This window comes from Serinus canaria, chromosome 25, assembly GCF_022539315.1.
Source record: "Serinus canaria isolate serCan28SL12 chromosome 25, serCan2020, whole genome shotgun sequence".
In the NCBI taxonomy this organism is placed as follows: Eukaryota; Metazoa; Chordata; class Aves; order Passeriformes; family Fringillidae; genus Serinus; species Serinus canaria.
The window spans coordinates 8,886,713-8,906,840 of record NC_066338.1 but is presented as its reverse complement, the minus strand read 5'-3'; the positions used below and the strand labels follow the sequence as shown (position 1 = coordinate 8,906,840).

The following is a 20,128-nucleotide window of genomic DNA, read 5'->3' as shown; positions in this document are numbered from 1 at the left end:
CTGCCCTTAGAGAGGAACATTTTAAGAATTCACATAATGCCAATTGCTCTACAGAGGCAGAGGAAAAGGAAACTTCTCACATTAAACAGATCTATCCCCATAAGGAACTTGAGGCAGTAAAAAAATTGTGGGGAATACTGCTGTCCTCGCTTGAGACCCTTGGTTCAAACAGAATAGAACTGTATTAATGATGAGGATCTTGACCCAAATATCACAACTAAACAAATACTATTCAGCTCTACTAAATTTGCTAAGCTGAAAAAATAATTCGGGCGCCTCCCACAAGAATCGGAGACAGAATATGTCTTCCACGTGTCCCTCACTGGTGGGGATCATATCAAATTACCTGAACAGGAGGCCAGTGGGTACTGGGGACATGGAGTCTTGTTAACAACAGGAGATAAGCATGACATGTGGTCCCTGACACAGCACGCAGCTTTTTGGGCCGGGGGAATGAATCCTTTGGAAAGGGGTGACCCCCTGGCAATCATCGGTACCCCCGAGCAGCTCTTAGAAAGTGTCCACAAAGCCGCCTGTATTACAGCGGTTTTCTGGGGGTCCCAGGATGAGGGAAGAGACGACAACGTTGACTCCATGCATCAGAAGGCTTTGATTTATTATTATATGATATATAAGATATAAAAACTATACTAAAAGAATAATGAGAAGGATTTCACTACAAAGCTAAGCTAAGAATAGAATAGGAATGTGTAAACTGAAGTCTTCTCAGCCCGAGACAGGCCGAACAGGTGAATTGTGATAGGCTCTTAATTGCAAACAGTCTGACCGGGCCAATCACAGATTTTCCCGTGGCATTCCACAGCAGCAGATAAGAATTGTTTACTGTCCGTTCCTGAGGCTTCTCAGCTCTCAGGAGAGGAAAATTCCTAAGTAAAGGATTTTTCATAAACTATGTCGGTGACACGCCTGCCCGCAAATGAGTCATGAAAAAAAATTAATTCCTGGTTTTGAATCCCCGATGCAATTACCAGTGAAGCCAGAACTAATGACCCCTTGAATTCATGGGGTTCCAGAAACGCTTAAACTACAGCAATCACTCTACAGAAAACCATCATGGCTTTGAGTCCTGTAGAGAGACCAGATAGATTCCTCAGGAACTCCACTGACCAAAGTGGATCTAGAGATCCTGGCTTCACTCCATACTCTTCCCCCTCACAGCCCTCAGCTTCTCAATCTGATTCACCTGCCATTAGCTGTAAAGTTTGGACATGGGGTGAAGTTGCAGTAGATCTGATTAATTATTGTAGACAATATGAACCTGTAAAAACCCTGGAGGAGAAATCAGAAAAAACAAAAGGTGTTCGGTTTACTGGGGCTCCTCACAGTGAAAATATAGAGAAGGGAAAGCAGATCTCTAACCATCACCATTGGTGGTTGTTGGGAATTAAAAAGGGGGTCCCAAAAGTGGTGATGGATGGTTTGATCCTAGATAAATTGCAGAAAATAATAAATAATTGGCACTATCGAAAACCAAATCCATCGGCTCAACCCAGTACACCCCTCCCTTCTCAGGAACCAAAATTAACCCTCCCCCAGCCTCCCCCACAGAACATGGGCAATGAGCCAAAATTAACCCTCTCCCAGTTTCTCTCTCAGAATCTGGGCAGTGGAACCCTCCCCCAGGGTTCTCAGAACACAGACAATGAACCAAAACCAGCAGGGTTTTCGGAAAACTAATCTCTCCACCACTTACAGGTGGGCAAAGGGACAGAGCTTGGGTTTATTTAAGAATGCTCACTGAAAATAAATCAGGAAATATATTAATCCCAGCTATTAAAGGCCCCAAAAGACTACTAGTAACCGTTTTGATTGATACTGGGGCTCAAAACTCTGCATTAACAAAAAAGGATGCCCAGAGGTGTGGAATTGTTCCAACTCAGACAATGTCGTGTTCTTAATGCTACGGGAACTACAGAATCTATGAATGTTGCCTTAGTCAAACTCCACTGGAGATGAGCATCAATTAGTCATCAAAATGGTAATTGGGGACATTCCAAATAGTTTATTAGGAATGGATGTCCTTGCTGGGAGGCAGTGGGAAGACTCTGAGGGATTTCTGTGGTCTTTTGGCACACTGCCACTTAACATTAGGCTGCTTCAAGCCTCACCCTCTCTACTGTGTAGTAAAAGAACTCATGTAAAACAATACCCTCTACCTTCTGGTGCCAGAGAAGGTATCAAAGTGGTTATACAGGACTTGAGAAACCAAGGGGTAATAATTCACACACATTCTCCTTTCAATTCAGACTGGCTGAAAAGCCAATGGAAAGTGGAAGTTAACAGTGGATTTTTGTAGGCTTAATGCCAACACAGAGCCTCTTACAGCAGCAGTGCCAAACTTACCTGGGTTAATAACATCATTTCAAGAAAAAGCTCACTCAGTCATGACAACTATAGATGTCAAAGACATCTTCTTTATGATACCTATACAGCCAGAAGATATGGACCGTTCTGCCTTCACAGGGGAAGGACAGCAATACACTTTCACTGGGCTTCCCCAAGGCTACAAACACTCCCCCACTTTGGCCCAGCATGCTTTAGCCCAGGAATTAGAAAAAATACCCAAACCTGATCCTGTAGCTGTTTATCAATACATTGATGACATTCTGGGTGGGGAGGTGAAATAGAGATAGTAGAGAAACATCAGCATAAAATAATCTCTCACTTAGTCTTGATTTGCAGATGCCCCCAGAGAAAATTCAGAAGCCTTCTCAGGAAGTGAAGTTTTTGGGAATTTGGTGGAAAGGAGGTATGACGTGTACTCCACCAGATACCTGAACCTCTTCAGATCAAATTAAAATGCCTCAATCCAGGAATGATCTCCAGCAAGCTCTGTTAGTGTTCTGGAGAAAACACATCACATCCCAGATTTCTCAATAATTGCTAGGCTGCTTTATGACTTGCTGAGGAAAGGGGTGAAATTGGATTGGACTCCTTCTCAGGAAGAAGCATTACAATTACTGATTTTTGAGGTCACCAAGCACTAGGCCCTATCCATCCCACAGATCCCTTTCAGGTGGAATGGGGATTTGTCTCCTCAGGGCTGTCAATACACATTTGGCAGCAGGGTCCCGAGGGTCCAACAAGGCCTGCTGGTTTTTATTCCTGTGGTTCCAAAGATGCTGAGAAAAGGTACAGTGCCTGGGAAAAGGGGCTGTTTGTGGTTAGTTTAGCTCTCATAGATGCCCTTTCAAAGTTATCAAAATTGTCACTAATGGGACCCCCCCACCTGATGGGGTGGCCCAAAGAGCCTCAGTCAGAAAATGGTATGCTCAGATGGAACACTACTGTAATACCATCTCAATAACAGAAGGTGCTGCTAAAATCTAGCAATCTAAGACACCGAGAGCCTGGCTAGCAGCCAAGATAAACCTGCCTCTGGAATCAAAGCTGCCCTTCCTTTCTCCCCCGAACTAGCAGCAAGTTCTTGGTTCACAGATGCCTCTGCGAAACGGGAAGGGAAGGTATGGAGATGTAGGGCAGCTGCCTTACACATTTCATCTGGTGAAAGAATTATTACCAAAGGGAAAGGCAGCTCTCAGGTTGGGGAACTCACAGCTGTTTGGAATTGTTTTCTGATGTGAGGCACAGAACATTTCTCTTGTCTGCATTTACACCGACTCTTATGCAGTGTACAAAGGTTGTACCGAGTGGCTTCCTTTCTGGCAGCAAAATGATTGGGAAGTTAACAGAATTCCAGTGTGGCAAAAGGAAAAGTGGTAAGAAATTTTAGATATTGCAAATCAAGGAAATTTTTCTGTTGGTTGTGTAGCTTCTCACCAAACATGGAAATCCAGCAGGAGAGTGGAATAATAGAGCTGATGAACTCTCAAAGGCTCAGCCCCCTGAAAAAGGAACAAATTACTGAGGACTGGGAACAACTGTTGGAATGGCTGCATGTAAAAAGACAGCACACAGGTACAAAAGATTTGTAATTTGTACAAGGAAGCTCATGCTTGTGGTTGGCCAGTTACCAGGGAAATGTGTAAAACATGCATCTCAGCCTGCAAGGAATGTTGCAGGCAACTGGAAGGACATCATTTAGAAGATAACCCTCTGCATTTAAGAAAAGTAGACTATATCGGCCCCTTTAAAAAGTCAGGAGGCAAACACTGTGCTAGCAGGAGTAGAAATTGTATTTGGATTGGTTCAAGCTGATGCTTTTAAAAGAGCTACAGGTGATAATACGGTTAAAGCTTTGCAAAGGTGGTTTGGAACTTTCCCAAAGCCACAGGAAATTCAATCTGACAACGGCTCCCACTTCACTGCTAGAGTTGTACAGGACTAGGCAAAAGGTGAAGGAATTAAGTGGACTTTCTACAACACTTGCTACCCTCAAGCTAACGGGATGGTAGAAAGGCCCAATGGTTTTTTGAAACAACTTCTGAAGCCACAGGAGGGAAATTGGGACGTTCGGTTATGGGAAGCTGTTAAAGGAATGAACAGTAGATGGGGGGTGAATGGATGTCCCAAAATCACTGCCTCTTGCCCAACAGCTCCAAGCATCATCCCCTCACTATGGGGACCTGATGATTCAAAAAATCCAGCACATCACCCTGGACAACCTGTTCTGGTAGACCTCCCTACTGTAGGGGAAGTACCACTAGTGCTGAAAAACCTCAGAATAAATATGCATGGGTAGCCTCTGATGCTCTAGGGAAAGAGCATTGGATAAATATATGCTGGATAATCCCATCATTTGAACTCTTTTCTGCCTCTCAGTGGTAGGATTTCTGTTCTTTTTACTTTTACAGAAGAACCCCAAGGGACATGAGAATCATATGAACGATGATAGCACTGGTGATGCTTTTCTGCATCCTACCACAACTCCATGGGCAGAATCCTGCTGAGTGGTCGTGGTCATCCCTCACACTAATGTTCTAGGATCATATCCCAAGGCTTGCCACCCAAACCTAGTGACTATAGTGTTGCATGACTCCGAGCTATATTGTCCAAGTGAGTGGGGATGGGATCAGAAGGACTGGACTAGAACCCTAACTGAACAATCGGTGAAATGACTGTGGTAGCACCATTGCAGAAAAGTAGAAGGATCTCCCCATGAGAAAGCCACCTCCATTACAGTTGCTGGAAGTTTTATGGAACCAGGTGGGAAAAATTTTCTGGATATCCCTTCAGCAAGGCTGTGTCCTACAAAGAAGTGGGAGTGTGCCAAACAAATTCCCCTTACTCTCTGTTGCCGTCAGGAGTATGTTGGTAATTAAAACCAACAATGTTGGTAACAAAACTAACAATGTGGCAATTACAAAGGATTGTAAAAATGAACCAATTGATTGCTGGCATAATTTTACTTTAGCTAAACCAACTTATGTGACATGCTGCTGGCAAAATAACTTGACAGATCTGTTAGGTTTAAAAGGCTTAGTTTATAAATTTAAGATAAATGCTCTAACAAAACCCACACGGAGTACCATAGTTACATCCCAGTGGATAGAAGGGACTGAGAGCATGAAGCCCACATTAAGTACAATAATTATACCCCAATTGGTAGAAGGGACTGAGAGCCCCCTTAGTCAATATGTTACCGAATTGGTCCCAGGCTTTTGTTCACTTTACCGGATCCATGGGAAATATAAAGGGTTTAAACCCTTTAATCAACTGTTGTTATGCATGAAAATCAGATATACACTAGGCAGGAGTGGGAAAAGCAAAAAACCTGGCAGCTTCAAGGGGTAGTGGGAGAAGAAATTAGCATAGAATGCCAAATGATTAACAGAACTATCTATAGTAAGGCAATCTCAATCAGTGTTTTGACAGATCAGACAAATAAGCCAACAGGTTTGTACACACCCAAGCGTACAAGACTGTTGGCACAATTTTACAGTAAGACAAACTGCAGAAGTAGTTTGTCTTTGGACCAAAAATACTGAAGGCCTTTCTCTTAAGTTTATAATAAGTGCTATGACTCAACATTCTACTACCACCACTTCAGCCCAACCACTGGCTATGCTTAGTCCGAGAATTGCTGAAATTGGACCCTATATAATCAGGAAAACTGGTCAACAACAAATATTGTTCAATCCAGCATGGTCTCTTAAACAAGTCAAATTTCTGATGCAAAACAATGTCTCAGAAATTCAGCCGGCCTGTTTGCCTTTTTTGCAGACTTCCTTTGAGGGTTGGACAACCTGGCTGTGAAAATGGAGCTCTTTCAAAAAATGGATGCTAAGAGACATAACTGGTGTTGCGGGAACAGGTTTGGGAATTCTAAATAGTATTGATTCAGAAGTACTAATGAATAAATCGGCTGCCACAAATAGAGATTTGACCAAATTACAACCACTGTGGTCGTCCTTATTGTCTTTGGGAACACATCAGTGATTATGATCAAACATATTACCAAACTGGGAGAAGATAAATGTAAATTATCACAAATTAGTAATTGATGCACTCAGTGCTACACAAAATAACCTTGCTTTGGCTCTCAGCTGTATCCAGGCACAATCATGGATGCAGTCAGTTGCTGCCTCAATTATAAGAGAAGGTGAAGAAAGCACTTTTCCTACTGAAATTTGGAAAATAATTTGGGACAGGGCTACTGATATTGAAAGAGAATTCCAATCCTGGTGGAACTTAGTGAACTTTACTTTTGGCCCCATTACAACCACAGCCACAGCTTTTGTGTTAACCATACGTAATGCCTCTGTGTATTTGATATTTCCTGTTATTGCATTAGGGCTGAATCGTGATGGAGCTGTTCTCTATCCTTCTGAACATAGAGAATGGGACCATCAAATTGGTAAAAAATGGCAAACTGTTGATTTGGAATCTTGTATTGTCCGAGAACAACAAGGGTTCATCTGTGAAAGCAATGCAATTCTAGCTCAAGATGTTTCTTTGGACACAGAGCAAAATATCTGTCATTTGGAAATTCATCCTAACAAGACTTCTGAAACAGTCCTTCTATACATAGGCAATGGGTGTGCATGCTTTAGAACTGCTTGGGATAGTGTGTTCCTAGAAATGTAGTAGTGGATACTAAAAATCATTCAAAGTTTTGTGCTTGTAACTTTACTAAAATTGCAAGAGGTGATTTTTCTGAAGAAGCTCCAGTTACCTCCCATCACCTTTTACAATGCAATTACACACTGATTCACAAACTATTACCTCCTCCCATTGGGATGAACATTACTTTGGTAAAGCAATTGTTGCTTCATCAGGATTTAATCGAAATTTTGGAAAAGATCAAGAAAAATGGACAGAAATCCCTGGTAAGTGTTCATCACAATGTGAAAGAAATACACCATGTCATAGAGAGAGTAAGAAAAGATGCTGAACACAGGTGGGGGGACACTCTTTTTGGATGGTCACCTACTGCCACAAGTGTCCTGAACAATACGAGTCATCCCATCATTGTCCTCCTGAGTTTAGTTTGGATTGGTTTTACTTTATTGGCAATCTTATTCATTATGAATTGGAGAATGAGAAAGTGGTTAACAAAACTGAAGTTTATAATTCATGCACCCAACTTGGCTGATGTTCTCTTCACTGTGGGCATCCCCAAGACTGTTGACACAAGGCAATTATAACTTATAGTATGTGTATTGAAATAATATTTAATTTTCTTTTGTGATTTTGTGAAAATTACTTTTGATTTTTTGTTATTTGTTTTGAAAAAAATATTTTAAATTAATACATGTTGTATTTGTTTATTGCTTCGTCGCCTTTGATTATTTGTGATTTGTTTGGATCATTTGAAAAACTTGTTTTAAAAGAATATTGTTTTAATTAATATTATTTATTTTTTCCCTTTTCCCCTTTTTTTATCTTTTCCTTCTTTTCTCTCTGACTACTGTCTCTGTTTTCCAGGACATGCTACCTGCTAACATTTGACAAGTCCTGAAGACTTCACAACTACACTATGGAACCCTGGTGATGAAGACCCTTGGAAGACTGTTGTGAGTCATGGGGTGGTGTGAGAGATGGTCTGAAATTCCCCTCATTTACCTCATGACCATCCCCAGGACAGACATCGGGACCCTGAGGATCCTGATCAGAATTCTGGCCTGCTTGGGGTGGATAAGAACCAAAAATCCTGAGGCCCATGAGCAGAATTCTGGCCTGCCAAGTGACGACACGCCCTATACGCTTGCACCTGCTTTGTGACAATAGCCCAGGAATTTTCCCACCTCTTGGCCAGATGAACTTGCTGGTGCAACTTTGGTAGCCCCCCCCCATGGAAAACCCTTCATCTGCTCCACTACCACCGTGACAGACAGAGACTGAAGCCCCCTCCCAAGGACTGAGACTCAGACCCCTATAATCGTGATCCAGGGGTGCTGGCCTGACTGAAGCAGGATGCCTGCTAAGTGTTGCCTGTGGATGTGTTCACTGGACCTAGACTGGTTTCCCATAGAAACCAGTCCTGAAACAATGGCTCCCACTCACTGCTGATATTGACTTATCCTGCTGAGAACATGGACTGTCCGTACCCATCTTCGAAACCATTTTCCCTCTCAGCAATTTCAATAGACTTATTCTTTATTGTATCTGTTCCCCCTTGATTTCAAGATCTGTTCTCCTCCTCTCAGCAATAACTATAACAGAACCTTGAGTTAACCAGTATTTGAGATCTCCCCGACGTGACTAGGTGAACTCCATTGGCTGGACTACATGGACTTTGTCTCTCTACATTTGGTAGCTAGGTTCCCCCCCCCCTCTCTCTTCCCCTCTTTTCTATTCTCTTCCTTTCCCTAATTCCTTTAACACATTTGCTGTGGTCATTCAATAAAGGGTGCATTTGGTTTTGATTGATACTGCAATCCCCTTTCAATGTTCTGTTTTGCACTCCAAGATCAGTTAATGACCCATCATGACCCCAGTTCGTATGAGCGGAGCCTGACAGGGAGGGGTTTAGGAATGGGGAAGGGTCTGGGAACGGGGGAGGATCTGGAACTGGGGAGAGGTCTAGCAGTGGGGAAGGGTCCATAAGTGGGGTGGAGTCTGGGAATAGGGAGGGGTCCATTCCGGGATTGGGGCGAGATCTCTCCCTGGGGTTGGGGACCATTATTGGGTCAGGGTGTCTCCCCTTCCCGATCCTGTTCCCATTCCTGATCCTGCTGCCGTTTCCAAGGAATGGCTCCAATCCCAACCCTGACCACAAACCTGAGGGGGTCACAACACCCCAAATCCTGGGGTCAAACACCCCTGACCTCAATCCTGGGGGTTCCAACACTTGGGGGGAGGTCAAACATCCCTAAATCCAACCTCCCCCCTCCACCCTGAAACCCAAACTTCAGAAGCAAACCCCCCAAATGCCGGGGTGTCAAACACTCCCCAATTACCAAATGTTGGGGTTGAATCCCCAGGACCCCAAATCCTGGGGTGTAAAACATTTGGGGTGTCCACCACCCCCAATTCCCAAAGTCTGGGGTCAAGTATCTCCAAATCCTAAATCCTGAGGTACCAGACACCCTCAAACCCCAATGTTTGGGGTTAAAACCCCCAATACCCAGCTCCTGGAGTTTGAAATATCTGGGGTGTCCAACTCTCCTTATCCCCAAAGTCTGGGGTCCAATCCCCAAATCCTGGGGTCAAAACCCCCAAAACCCCAAATCTTGGGACTGTCAAACACCCCCAAACCCCAAACCCTACCTAGTGTGTCAAACCCCCCAAACCCCAAATTTTAGGATCAAATCCCCCCAAATCCCTGAAGTTTGGGGGGGTCACACCCCCTCCAATCCCCCACACCCCCCCAAAACCACTCCGGCACTGGGGGGCACAGTGGGGTTTATTTGGGAAGGCTCCAGGTGCAATGTCTGCAGAGAGACCCTGGGTACAATGCTGGGAAAGACCCCAAAACCCCCTTGGGAACCCGAGAAACATCAGGGGGAGTGGGAAAAGGGGATTTGGGTTTATCTGGGGTGGGGGCAGCTCCAGGTGCAATGTCTGCAGAGAGACTCTGGGTACAATGCTGGGAAAAACCCCAAAAACTCTTTGGGAAACCCCAAAAGCCCCTGGGGGGCTGAGAAAGTGGATTTAGGGTGGGGATCCAGGGTGGAAGAAGGGATTTGGGATGAAAGAATAAGGATTTGGGGTGAGGAGAATTAGGGATGAAAGAATAGGATTTAAGATGGATAAAGAAGATTTTGGGGTGAAAGAAGGAGGATTTGAGATGCACAAGGAAGGATTTGGGATGGAAAAAAGGAGATTTGGGTGGGAAAAGGGGATTTAGGGTGGGGATTGAGGATTTGGGGTCAGAACTGACCCCAGCTGCGATGGGAAAAGGGGATATTGGGAAGGAAAAGGGTTTTGGGTGGGAAAAGGGGGATTTGGGGTGGAAAAAGAAGGATTTAAAATGAAAAAAGGAGAATTTGGGGTAAAAAAGGGATTTTGGGTGGTGGAAGGGGGATTTAGGGTAGGGAAAAGGGGGATTAGGGTGGGAATTGGGGGATTTAGGATGGGGAAAGATTTTGGGTGGAAAAAGAGGATTTAGGGTGGGCAGGGAAGTATTTGGGGTGGGAAAAGGGGATTTGGTTTGGAAAAAGGGGATTTGGGGTGGGAAAAGGGGATTTGGGATGCACAAAGGATTTGGGGTGAAAAAACCAAAAACCAGGATTTGGGGTGAGGAATTGGGGCGAAAAAGGGAGATTTTGGGATGGGAAACAGGATTTGGGGACCCACAAAGGATTTGGGCTGGAAAAAAAATTAATTTGGGGTGGGAAAAGGAGGATTTGGGCCGAGCTGAACTTACCTGGGGGAGTGGGGATGTGTGGGGGCTTGAAGCAGGGCCAGGACCACTTCTGGGGCAATTTTCTGGGATTTTGGAGTATTTTTCTGGGATTTGGGGGCAGTTTTATGGGATTTAGGGTGTTCTGGGGTGGTTTTGAGGGATTTTTAGGGTGCTTCTATGGGATTTTGGGGTGGTTTGGAGGGAACTGGAGTGTTTTAGGGGCAGGTTTTGGGTATTTAGGGGTGGGTTTGAGGTGCTCTTTTTCAATCTCGGGGTATTTCAGGTCTGGTTTTTTTTTGGGGTTGGGGGTATTTTGGTGGAGTTGGGGGTGTTTGGGTCACTTTTTGGCAAAAGAGATCTTCATGGCGTTGCTCTGGGTGATCTTGAAGCCCTGCAGGGCCTCGCGGGCGGCGCCCGCCTGCACCTCGGTGTCGAACTCCACGAAGGCGATGTCGTGGCGCCCGGGCACCAGGCGCACCTCCTTGAACCCAGGGAACCTGGGATGGAGAATGGGCTTAGGAGAGCCTGAAAAAACCTGTGACCCTTCTCCCAGAAACCCAGGAATGTTCCCCAAAAAATCTGGGAATGTTGGGAACGTTCCCCCAGAAACCCAGGAAGGTTCAAAAATCTGGGACTGTCCACCAAAAATACTCCAGAAACGATCCCCCCAAAAGTTCAGAAATGTTCCCCAACAAAATCCAGAATGTACTCCACAAAAAGATCCAGAAGCATCTCCCCCAAAAAAACCCTGAAACAGTCTCTCTTAGAAATTCAGCACCATTCCCAAATATCCGGCAATGTTCTCCAAAAAATCCAGAAACTTCTCTCAAAAACCCAGAAACATCCTCCAAAAAACCCAAGAACCTAAAAATTTTCTCGCCACAATCCAGATGCGTTCCCCCAAAAAAACTTGGAAACATTCCCAAAAAGATCCAGCTACATGCCCCAAAATCCAGAAATATTTCAAAAAAAGTTCCAGAAATACATCTCCCCATAAAAGTCCATAAATGTTCCCCAGAAATCCAGAATTTCCCCTCAAATTCCAGACTCTTCCCCATCAACATCCAGAAATCCAACTGCACCAAATATCCAGAAATGTGCCCAAATATATCCAGCAACACTCCCCAAAAACCCAGAAATCCAACTCCAGAAACGTTCCCTAAAAATCGAAACATTTCCCTCAAAAAAAAAAAAATCCAGAAACATTCCCTCAAAAATCCAACCCAACCCCCCCCCCGACTCCTCTCTCCTCTCAAAATCCCCAAAAAATCCCAAAATTCCCCCAGATTCCAGGAACGCCACCAAATGCCCCCAAGGGATTCTCAATGCCTGGGAATTCAGGAGTGGGGGTTGGGGTCAGGAGGAGCCCAGAATTTGGAGAAACCCCTGAGAAATCCAAGGGGGACAGCCTGAGTTTGGGAAAACTCCCAGTATTGGGAAATTACCCCCAAAACTTGACTGAAAGGCTCTCAAAATGGTTTGAGAATCTCAGAATATCCCTCAAAATCCCACAATATCCCTGAGAACCCCAAAATTCCTGCAGGATTCCCCAAAATTCCAGGGAAATGCTCTGAAGAATCTTTCAATGTTTCAACTCCCCAAAAAATCTAACAACCCCCAAAATTCCAAAACATTTCCAAAAATCCAACTCCAAATCCCACTTAAACATTCTCAAAATCCCCAAAACCCCCCAAAATCGAGAAATATCCCACAAAATCCCCCAAAATCCCACCAAGTCCAGAAACATTCCCCCAAAAATTCACCAAGATCCCAAAAAAACCCTCCAAAAATTGTTCAAAACCCCCAAAATCCAACCTCCCTAAAAACCCAGAAACATTCCCCCCTGCCCAAACCTTCCTGGAAAAAATCCAGAAATATTAACAAAAATCCAGAAGTGTTCCCCAAAAAACCCAGAAATCCAACTCCCCCAAAAGTCCAGAAATGTTCCCCAAAAAAACCCAGGAGTGGACCCCAAAACATCCAGAAACATTTCCATCAAAACATCTAAAAGCATTTTCCCCAAAAAATTGAGAAATGGTGCTCAAAAACTCCAGAAACATGCCCACAAAAACCCCAATAAACTCAAAAAAATTGAGGATCTTTCCCCAAAAAATCCATAAGTGTCTCTCCAAAAAGCTAGAAGCTTTCTCCACAGAAAATCCTGAAATATTCCCCAAAATCAAGGAACTTCCTCCCAAAACCCACAGATGATCCCCCCAAAATCTGGAAACACTCCTCAGAATCTAGAAACTTTCTTAAAAAAACCCAGAAATGTTCCCCAAAAACTCATAAACCTGCTCCCCCCCAGTCCAGAAAGTTTCTCCAAAAAAAAACCTTGAAGCATTCCTAAAAAGCAAGGAACTTCCCCCAAAAACTCCAGAGCCATTCCCAAATAAAACAAGAAATCCAACTCCCCAAAAAATCCAGAAACATTTCTCCAAAAATCCTGAAATTCCCCCCCAAAAAATCCAGAAAGTCACCACCAAATTCCTGATATTAAAAAAAAAACAAATCCAGCCCCAAGCCCTCCTCACCTCACTTCACCCTCCCCAAGCCCCAAAATTCCCCAATGCCCCAAACCCTGCCCAGAATTCCCAGAATCCCAGGACTGCCCCAGATCTCACTGGTTGAAGAGCATGGAGAGCATCAGCTCGTTGGTCTCCTCAGGGAGGTTGGTCAGGAACAGGATGTGGTTCGGGGGATTTTCCGACAGCTGTGGGGAAATGGGAGAAAAACCCCAAAATCAGCACCAAATCTGCCCCAAATCAGGCCCAAAATCTACATAAAGTCACTGTGTATACACACAAAAGAATCTGCCCAAAAATCCCACCAAAATCCTAAAAAATCCACAAAGAAATATCTCCAAATCTGACCAAAAACTCACCAAAATTCCACCCATAAGACCACAAAATTCACGCCAAAAATCCCCACAAAAAAAGCACCAAAGCCCACTGAAATCCCTCAAAATCCCAATGAAAATTCCACAAAAATCACCCCAAAAAATCCTTCTAAATCCCACGGAAAATTTTCTCAAAAAGTCACATTAAATCCCCACGAAAATTCCACAGAATCCATGCAGAAAAATCTGCATAAAAATCCCCCCAAAAATCCCCAAATTACAAAATCCACCCAAAAGATCCCTCAAAATCGTCCAAAATATCCCCACAAAACAACCGACAAAAATTGTCCCAAAAGCCACAAAATCCACTGCAAATCCATTCCAAAAATCCACACAAAAATCCCACCAAAACCCTCACAAATCTCCCCCAAAATACCCCCAAGTCCCCTCAAATCCTACCCAAAATCTCAGGAAATCCACCCAAAAAATTCCCTCAAATTCCAACCAACACCCAACAAAAAAAATCCCACAAATTCCCTAAATCACTCAGGTTCTGGGGTCACTCACAGGCTGTGGGGTAGGGATTGGGGCCATTCCAGGCTGTGGGGCCATTCCTGGGGGAATTCCTGGATTTGGGGCCATTCCTGGGGCCGGAATCATGCCGGGGGGCGGGATGTAGGGCGGTTGTCCCCCCATGTGTGGCAGCATCCGGGGCGGCTGTGCCAGTGGTGGCATCCCCTGAGGAGAGACCCCAACACACCCCAAATCATCCCAAAGGCACCAACAGAATCCCAAAGTTATCCCAAACACATCCCCTGAGGAGAGACCCCAACACACCCCAAATCATCCCAAAGGCACCAACAGAATCCTAAAGTTATCCCAAACACATCCCCTGAGGAGAGACCCCAACACACCCCAAACCATCCCAAAGGCACCAACAGAATCCCAAAGTTATCCCAAACACATCCCCTGAGGAGAGACCCCAACACACCCCAAACCATCCCAAAGGCACCAACAGAATCCCAAAGTTATCCCAAAAGTACAGTGAGAATCCCAAATCAATATGAAATTATGCTAAATCCACTCAGAATTATCCCTGAATAACCCTACAGACATGTGGCCCCAAAACCCCCCAAATTTTCCCAAAACCATGAAAAGTTACCCCAAATTATCCCAAAACTACACCAAACAACCTCAAAATTACCTCAAATAACCCTGAAAAAAACCCACATTACTCTGAAAAAAGACAAAATTACCCCAAATAACCCCAAAGGCACACAAAGAACCCAAACTCAAATCCCCCCAAAATCCCATCCAAATACCCCCATGCCCTCTCAAAATGCCCAGGAACGATCCCAAATCCCCTGGAATTATTCCAAATTACCCACAATCCCCCAGACCCATCCCCCAAATCCCCTCAAACCCTCCAAAATCCTCTGGAACAATTTCAAAATCCTCCTCTATCTTTCCCCAACCCCCCTGGAATGATCCCAAAACCCCATTAAACAATCCCAAATCCCCTAAGAACGATCCCCAAAATCCCACAAAGTGATCCCAAATTGTACTGAACCATCCACAAATCCCCCAAAACATCTCCAAAATTCCCCAGAAATGCCCAAATTCCCATAAACTGATTCCAAATCCCCCAGGAACGATCCTACTATCCCATAAATCGATCCCAAATCCCCACCCAAACATCTCCAAATGCCCCAGGACTGATCCCAAAATCCCCTAAACCAATCCCAAATTCCTGGCATTCACAGGCACTGCCCCCCGTGTCCCAATCCCAAATCCCATAAACAAACCCCCAAATCCAATGGAATGATCCCAAAATCCCATTAAACAATCCCAAACCCCCTGTAGTGATCCCAAATGCCCTGAGAACAATCCCAAATCACATAAAACGATCCCAAAAGCCCCTAAAGCCATCCCAAATCCTCTAAACCAAACCCAAATCCCCCTGTGACTCACGGGCCCTGCCTTCTGTGCCCTGATCCCGATCCCAAATCCTATAAATGACCCCAAATCCCATAAAACAATCCCATAAATCCCCTGGCACTCATGGGCACTGACCCCTGTGCAACAATCGCGAATTCCACAAATGACCCCAAATCCCACGAACAACCCCAATCCAACGAACAACCCCAATGCCACGAATGACCCCAAATCCCACAAATGACCCTAAATCCCATGAACGACCCCAAATCCCACAAATAACCCCAATCCCACAAATTACCCCAATCCTGTAAATGATCCCAAATATCATAAATTACTCTAAATCCCATGAACGACCCTAATTCCACAAACAACCCCAATCCCATGAATGACCCTAAATCCCACAAACAACCCCAATCCCACGAATGACCCTAAATCCTACAAACGACCCCAATCCTGTAAATGACCCTAATCCCACGAATTACCCCAATCCCACTAACAACCCCAATCCCGCAAATGTCCCCAATCCTGTAAATGATCCCAAATCCCGTAAATGACCGTAATCTCATGATAGACCCCAATCCCACAAACTACCCCAATCCCACGAACTACCCCAATCCCATGAACAACCCCAATCCTGCAAATGACCCCAATCCTGTAAATGATCCCAAATCCTGTAAGTGACCCTAAATCCCATGAATGACCCCAATCCCATGAATAACCCCAATTCTGCAAATGACCACAATCCCACGAACAACCCCAATCCCGTAAATGACCCTAAATCCCACGAATGACCACAATCCCACAAATAACCCCAATCCCACGAATGACCCTAAATCCCATGAACAACCCCAATCCCATCAATAACTCAAATCCCACAGATGACCCCAAATCCCATGAACAACCCCAATCCCATCATTAACCCAAATCCCACAGATGACCCCAAATCCCATGAAAGACCCCAATCCCACGATTAACCCCAAATCCCACAAACGACCCCAATCCTGTAAATGACCCCAATCCCACAAGCAACCCCAATCCCACAGATGACCCCAAATCCCACAAACGACCCCCGATCCGATCAAACAATGCCCTGGCACTCACGGGCACTGCCCCCTGCGCTGCCCCCTGCGCTCCAGCCCCGCTCTTTTTGGGGCCGGGGGCCTCTCCCCCCTTGGCTTTGCGCTTGTCCCGTTTGCGCTCCCGGTCCCGGTCCCGTTCCCGCTCCACGAACGTTCCCTTCATCTTGGCAATGATGTCCGAGTCGGTCTTGGCGTACTGGATCCGCTGGGATGGCACACATTCCCGGGATTGGGGGGTTTGGGGGATTTCAGAGCATTCGGGGTATCTCCAAGAGGGATTTGGGGTTTTCCGAGGGGTGCTCACGTTTGGAGCTTTCCAAGGGATTTTTGGAGGTTCCAAAGAGGATTTGGGGTTGTTCCAGGAGATTTTGGGAGGGGATCTGGGGTTCCAAAGAGGATTTGGGGCTTTCTGAGGTATTTGATGCTTCCTTAAGGATTTTGGGGGAGTTCCAAGGAGATTTTGGGTTTTTAAGGAACTCTGGGATGTCCTTGAAAGAATTTTGCAAATTTCAGAGGGATTTGGGTGGAATTTAGGGGGAATCTGGGAGAGTTCCAAGAGGGATTTTGGGGTTTTCCACACGATTTTCAGAAATTCTAACTTATTTGGGGAGGTTCCAGATAGGATCTGGGGGAGTTCCAAGAGCAACTTGGGACATTTTTGAGGGATTTTCAAAAGTTCAAGAAGGAATTTTGGGAGAATTCAGAGGAGGTTCCAACAGGGATTTGGGGATTTCCAAGGGGGATTTTGAGGTTTTCTGAGAGATTTTTGGGAGTTCTGAGGGATTTGGGAGAGATTCCAGAAGGGATTCGGGGAGTTTCTGAGGGATTTGGGGGGGATTCTGAGGGGTTTTAGGGAAATTCAGGAAGGAATTTGGGGGAATTTGAGGAGGTTTCAGGGGGGGATTTTGGGGTTTCCAAGGGATTTTTGGGGATTCTGAGGGATTTGGGAAAGGTTCCAGAAAGGATTTGGGGATTTTCAGGTGGTGTTTGGGGGAGCTCCAAGAGGAATTTGGGAGTATTTCAGGAAGTCCTAGCAGGGATCTACGAATTTAGGGGGGATTTGGAAATTTCTGAAGAGTTTGGAGGAATTCAGAGAGATATTGGAGGAGCTCCAAGAGGGATTTTGGGGTTTCCAACAGTTTTTTGGGGCTTCCAGGTGGAATTTGAGGTTTCACCACGGATTTGTCATAGAAGGGATAGCTTTGGGAATTCCTGGCTAGATTTCAGGGGTTTTCCTGGAATTTTGGGGTTTTTCCCAGGATTTGGTTCTCACTGGGGTTGGCTGTAGCAGAGGAAGTTTAGGGGCAGGTCCAGGTTGGATTTGGTGCAAAATTGGATTTAGGATTTTAGTTGGATTTGGGGTTTTTTTTGTGGGATTTTGGAGATATTTGAGGCTGGATTTAATTTTTTTCCCCCAGGAATTCACGTTTTTTTCCCCCAAAATCTGCAGATTTTTCCCACAATTCAAGCATTTTCATCCAGAATTCCTCTCTCACGATAAACTTGTCATAAATTGGGAAGCTTTGGAGTGTTCCTGGTTGGATTTTGGGGATAGTTGATGCTGCATTTTGGGGTTCCCACCCCAGGAATTCAGGATTTTCCCCAGAATTCCAGGACTTTTTCCCAAAATGTCAGTTTCTTGCCCAAAATGTCACGACTTTCCATCAGGTTTGGGTATCACCGTGGACTTGCCATAGAAGGGGAAGCCTTAGGGTGTTCAGGGTGAATTTGGAGAATTACAGATTCCATTTTGGGGATACTTGAGGCCAGATTCTGGTGGTTTTTCCACAGAATTTAATTTTTTTCACGGAATTCCAGTTTTTTTACAGAATTCCAGTTTTTCCCCAGAATGCCAGATTTTTTTCCCCAAGTTTCTGTCCCACTGTAGGCTTTACATAGAAAGGGAAGCTTTGATTCCTAGTTTGATTTAAGGTGTTCCCAAGGGATTTCTGGTAGATTTCCAGCTGGATTTTGGGTTTTTCTCCCAGGAATTTTTTTTTTTCCAAAATACCTGGATTTTTTTCCCAAAATTCCAGTGTTTTTCCACAGAATCTCTGTTTCACCATGAGTGTGTCATAGAAGGGGAAGTTTTGGGGTGTTCAAGATGAATTTGGAAGAATTATAAGTCAGATTTTGGGGATATTTGAGGCCAGATTTTGGTGTTTTTTCCCTAGAATTCCATTTTTTTCCCCAAACTGTCAGAATTTCCCCCCAGTCTCTGTCTCACCATGGGTTTGTCGTAGAAGGGGAAGCCCTGCATGGAGCGCAGGGCGTTGGTGGCGCTGCTCATCTCCTTGAAGATGACAAAGGCCTGGCCCCGCATGCGGAGACTGCGTGACACCAGAATGTCCAAAATCTGCCCAAACTGCGAGAAAATGGCGTAGAGGGACTTCTTCAGCTCTGGGGACAGAGTGACAGCACGGTGACAATGGGGACAGCACAGTGACAGTCAGACATGGGGGCATCACGGTGACAGTGGGGACAGCACGGTGACCAGTAGGGATGCACAAGGGACAGCCTGAACCCCTGGGGACACTCACAGACATTCTCAGACCCCCCCAGGTCCCCCTCACCGTCCTTCTTGATCTTCTCGTTCAGGTTGTTGATGTAGATGGTGTGGTTGGGCCGGGGGTCCTGCACTGCCATGGCCAGGACTCCTCTGTGGGGACAGGAAGGCTTTAGGGGGTTATCTGGGAGGGCTGTGACCCCTTCACCCCCTGGGACCCCGCTTTAGGTGCCCCTAGACCGCCAAATCCACCCCAGACCCACCTAAACCCTCCCTAATTACCCTCAGACCCGCCCAGTTTCCCCCAAAATTGACCCCAGACCCACCTGAAACTCCCCAAAACCTCCTCAGACCCACCAGAGATCCCCCCAAATTTCCCCAGACTCACCTCAGAACCCCCCCAGTTGCCCCGAATCCCCCTCAGACCCCCCTAAATCCACCTGAGAACCCTCCAGACCCTCTCAAGCTCCTCCCCAAGCCCCCCGAGACTCCCCAAAGCCCCCTCAGACTCCCTCATTCCCCCCAAACCAACCTCAGATCGCCCTATTTCCCCTTTACTCCCGCTCCAAAATCACCCATTCTTCTCAGATTCCCCCTAACCAACTTCAGATCTCCCCATTTCCCCCTGGACCACCTCAGAGCCCCCCCATTTCCCCTCAAATCCCCCTCAAACCCGGCAATTCCCCCCAAACGCATTCCCGACCCACCACAGATACCCGTCTTTTCGCTCCAGTTTCCCCCCGCCCCGGACCAACCTAAGATCCCTCTCATTATCCCTCAGACCGCGCAAAAATCCCTCAGACCCGCCCAATTTCTCCCAAATCCGTTCCGCAGCGACTTCAGACACCCCATTTCCCCTCAGACCCGCCTCAACCCTCACCCTTTTCCTCACAAAGCCACCTAAGACCCCTCCATTCCCCTCACACCCCACCTCAGCTCCCTCCTCAGCCGCTCTTCCCTCACGACCTCCGGCTACCGCCGCCGCCGCGTGCGCGGGCCCCTTTCCACCAATAACGGCGCGGGCCCCTTCCAACCAATAGCGGCGCGATCCTTCC

General features: G+C 45.7%; 1 protein-coding gene across 1 annotated transcript; it reads right to left on the bottom strand.

Annotated features, from left to right (window-relative positions):
* Positions 1-9,751: 9,751 nt before the first annotated feature.
* On the bottom strand, positions 9,752-20,127 carry SNRPA (small nuclear ribonucleoprotein polypeptide A). Its single transcript, XM_050984151.1, has 7 exons — positions 20,005-20,127; positions 19,141-19,226; positions 18,795-18,967; positions 16,590-16,772; positions 14,118-14,288; positions 13,336-13,424; positions 9,752-11,208 (listed from the first exon to the last, which is right to left on the bottom strand). The coding sequence occupies exons 2-7, from the start codon at positions 19,211-19,213 to the stop codon at positions 11,049-11,051; spliced, it is 849 nt and encodes a 282-aa protein (XP_050840108.1). The 5' UTR covers positions 19,214-19,226; positions 20,005-20,127; the 3' UTR covers positions 9,752-11,048.
* Between the last annotated feature and the right edge of the window lies 1 nt (position 20,128).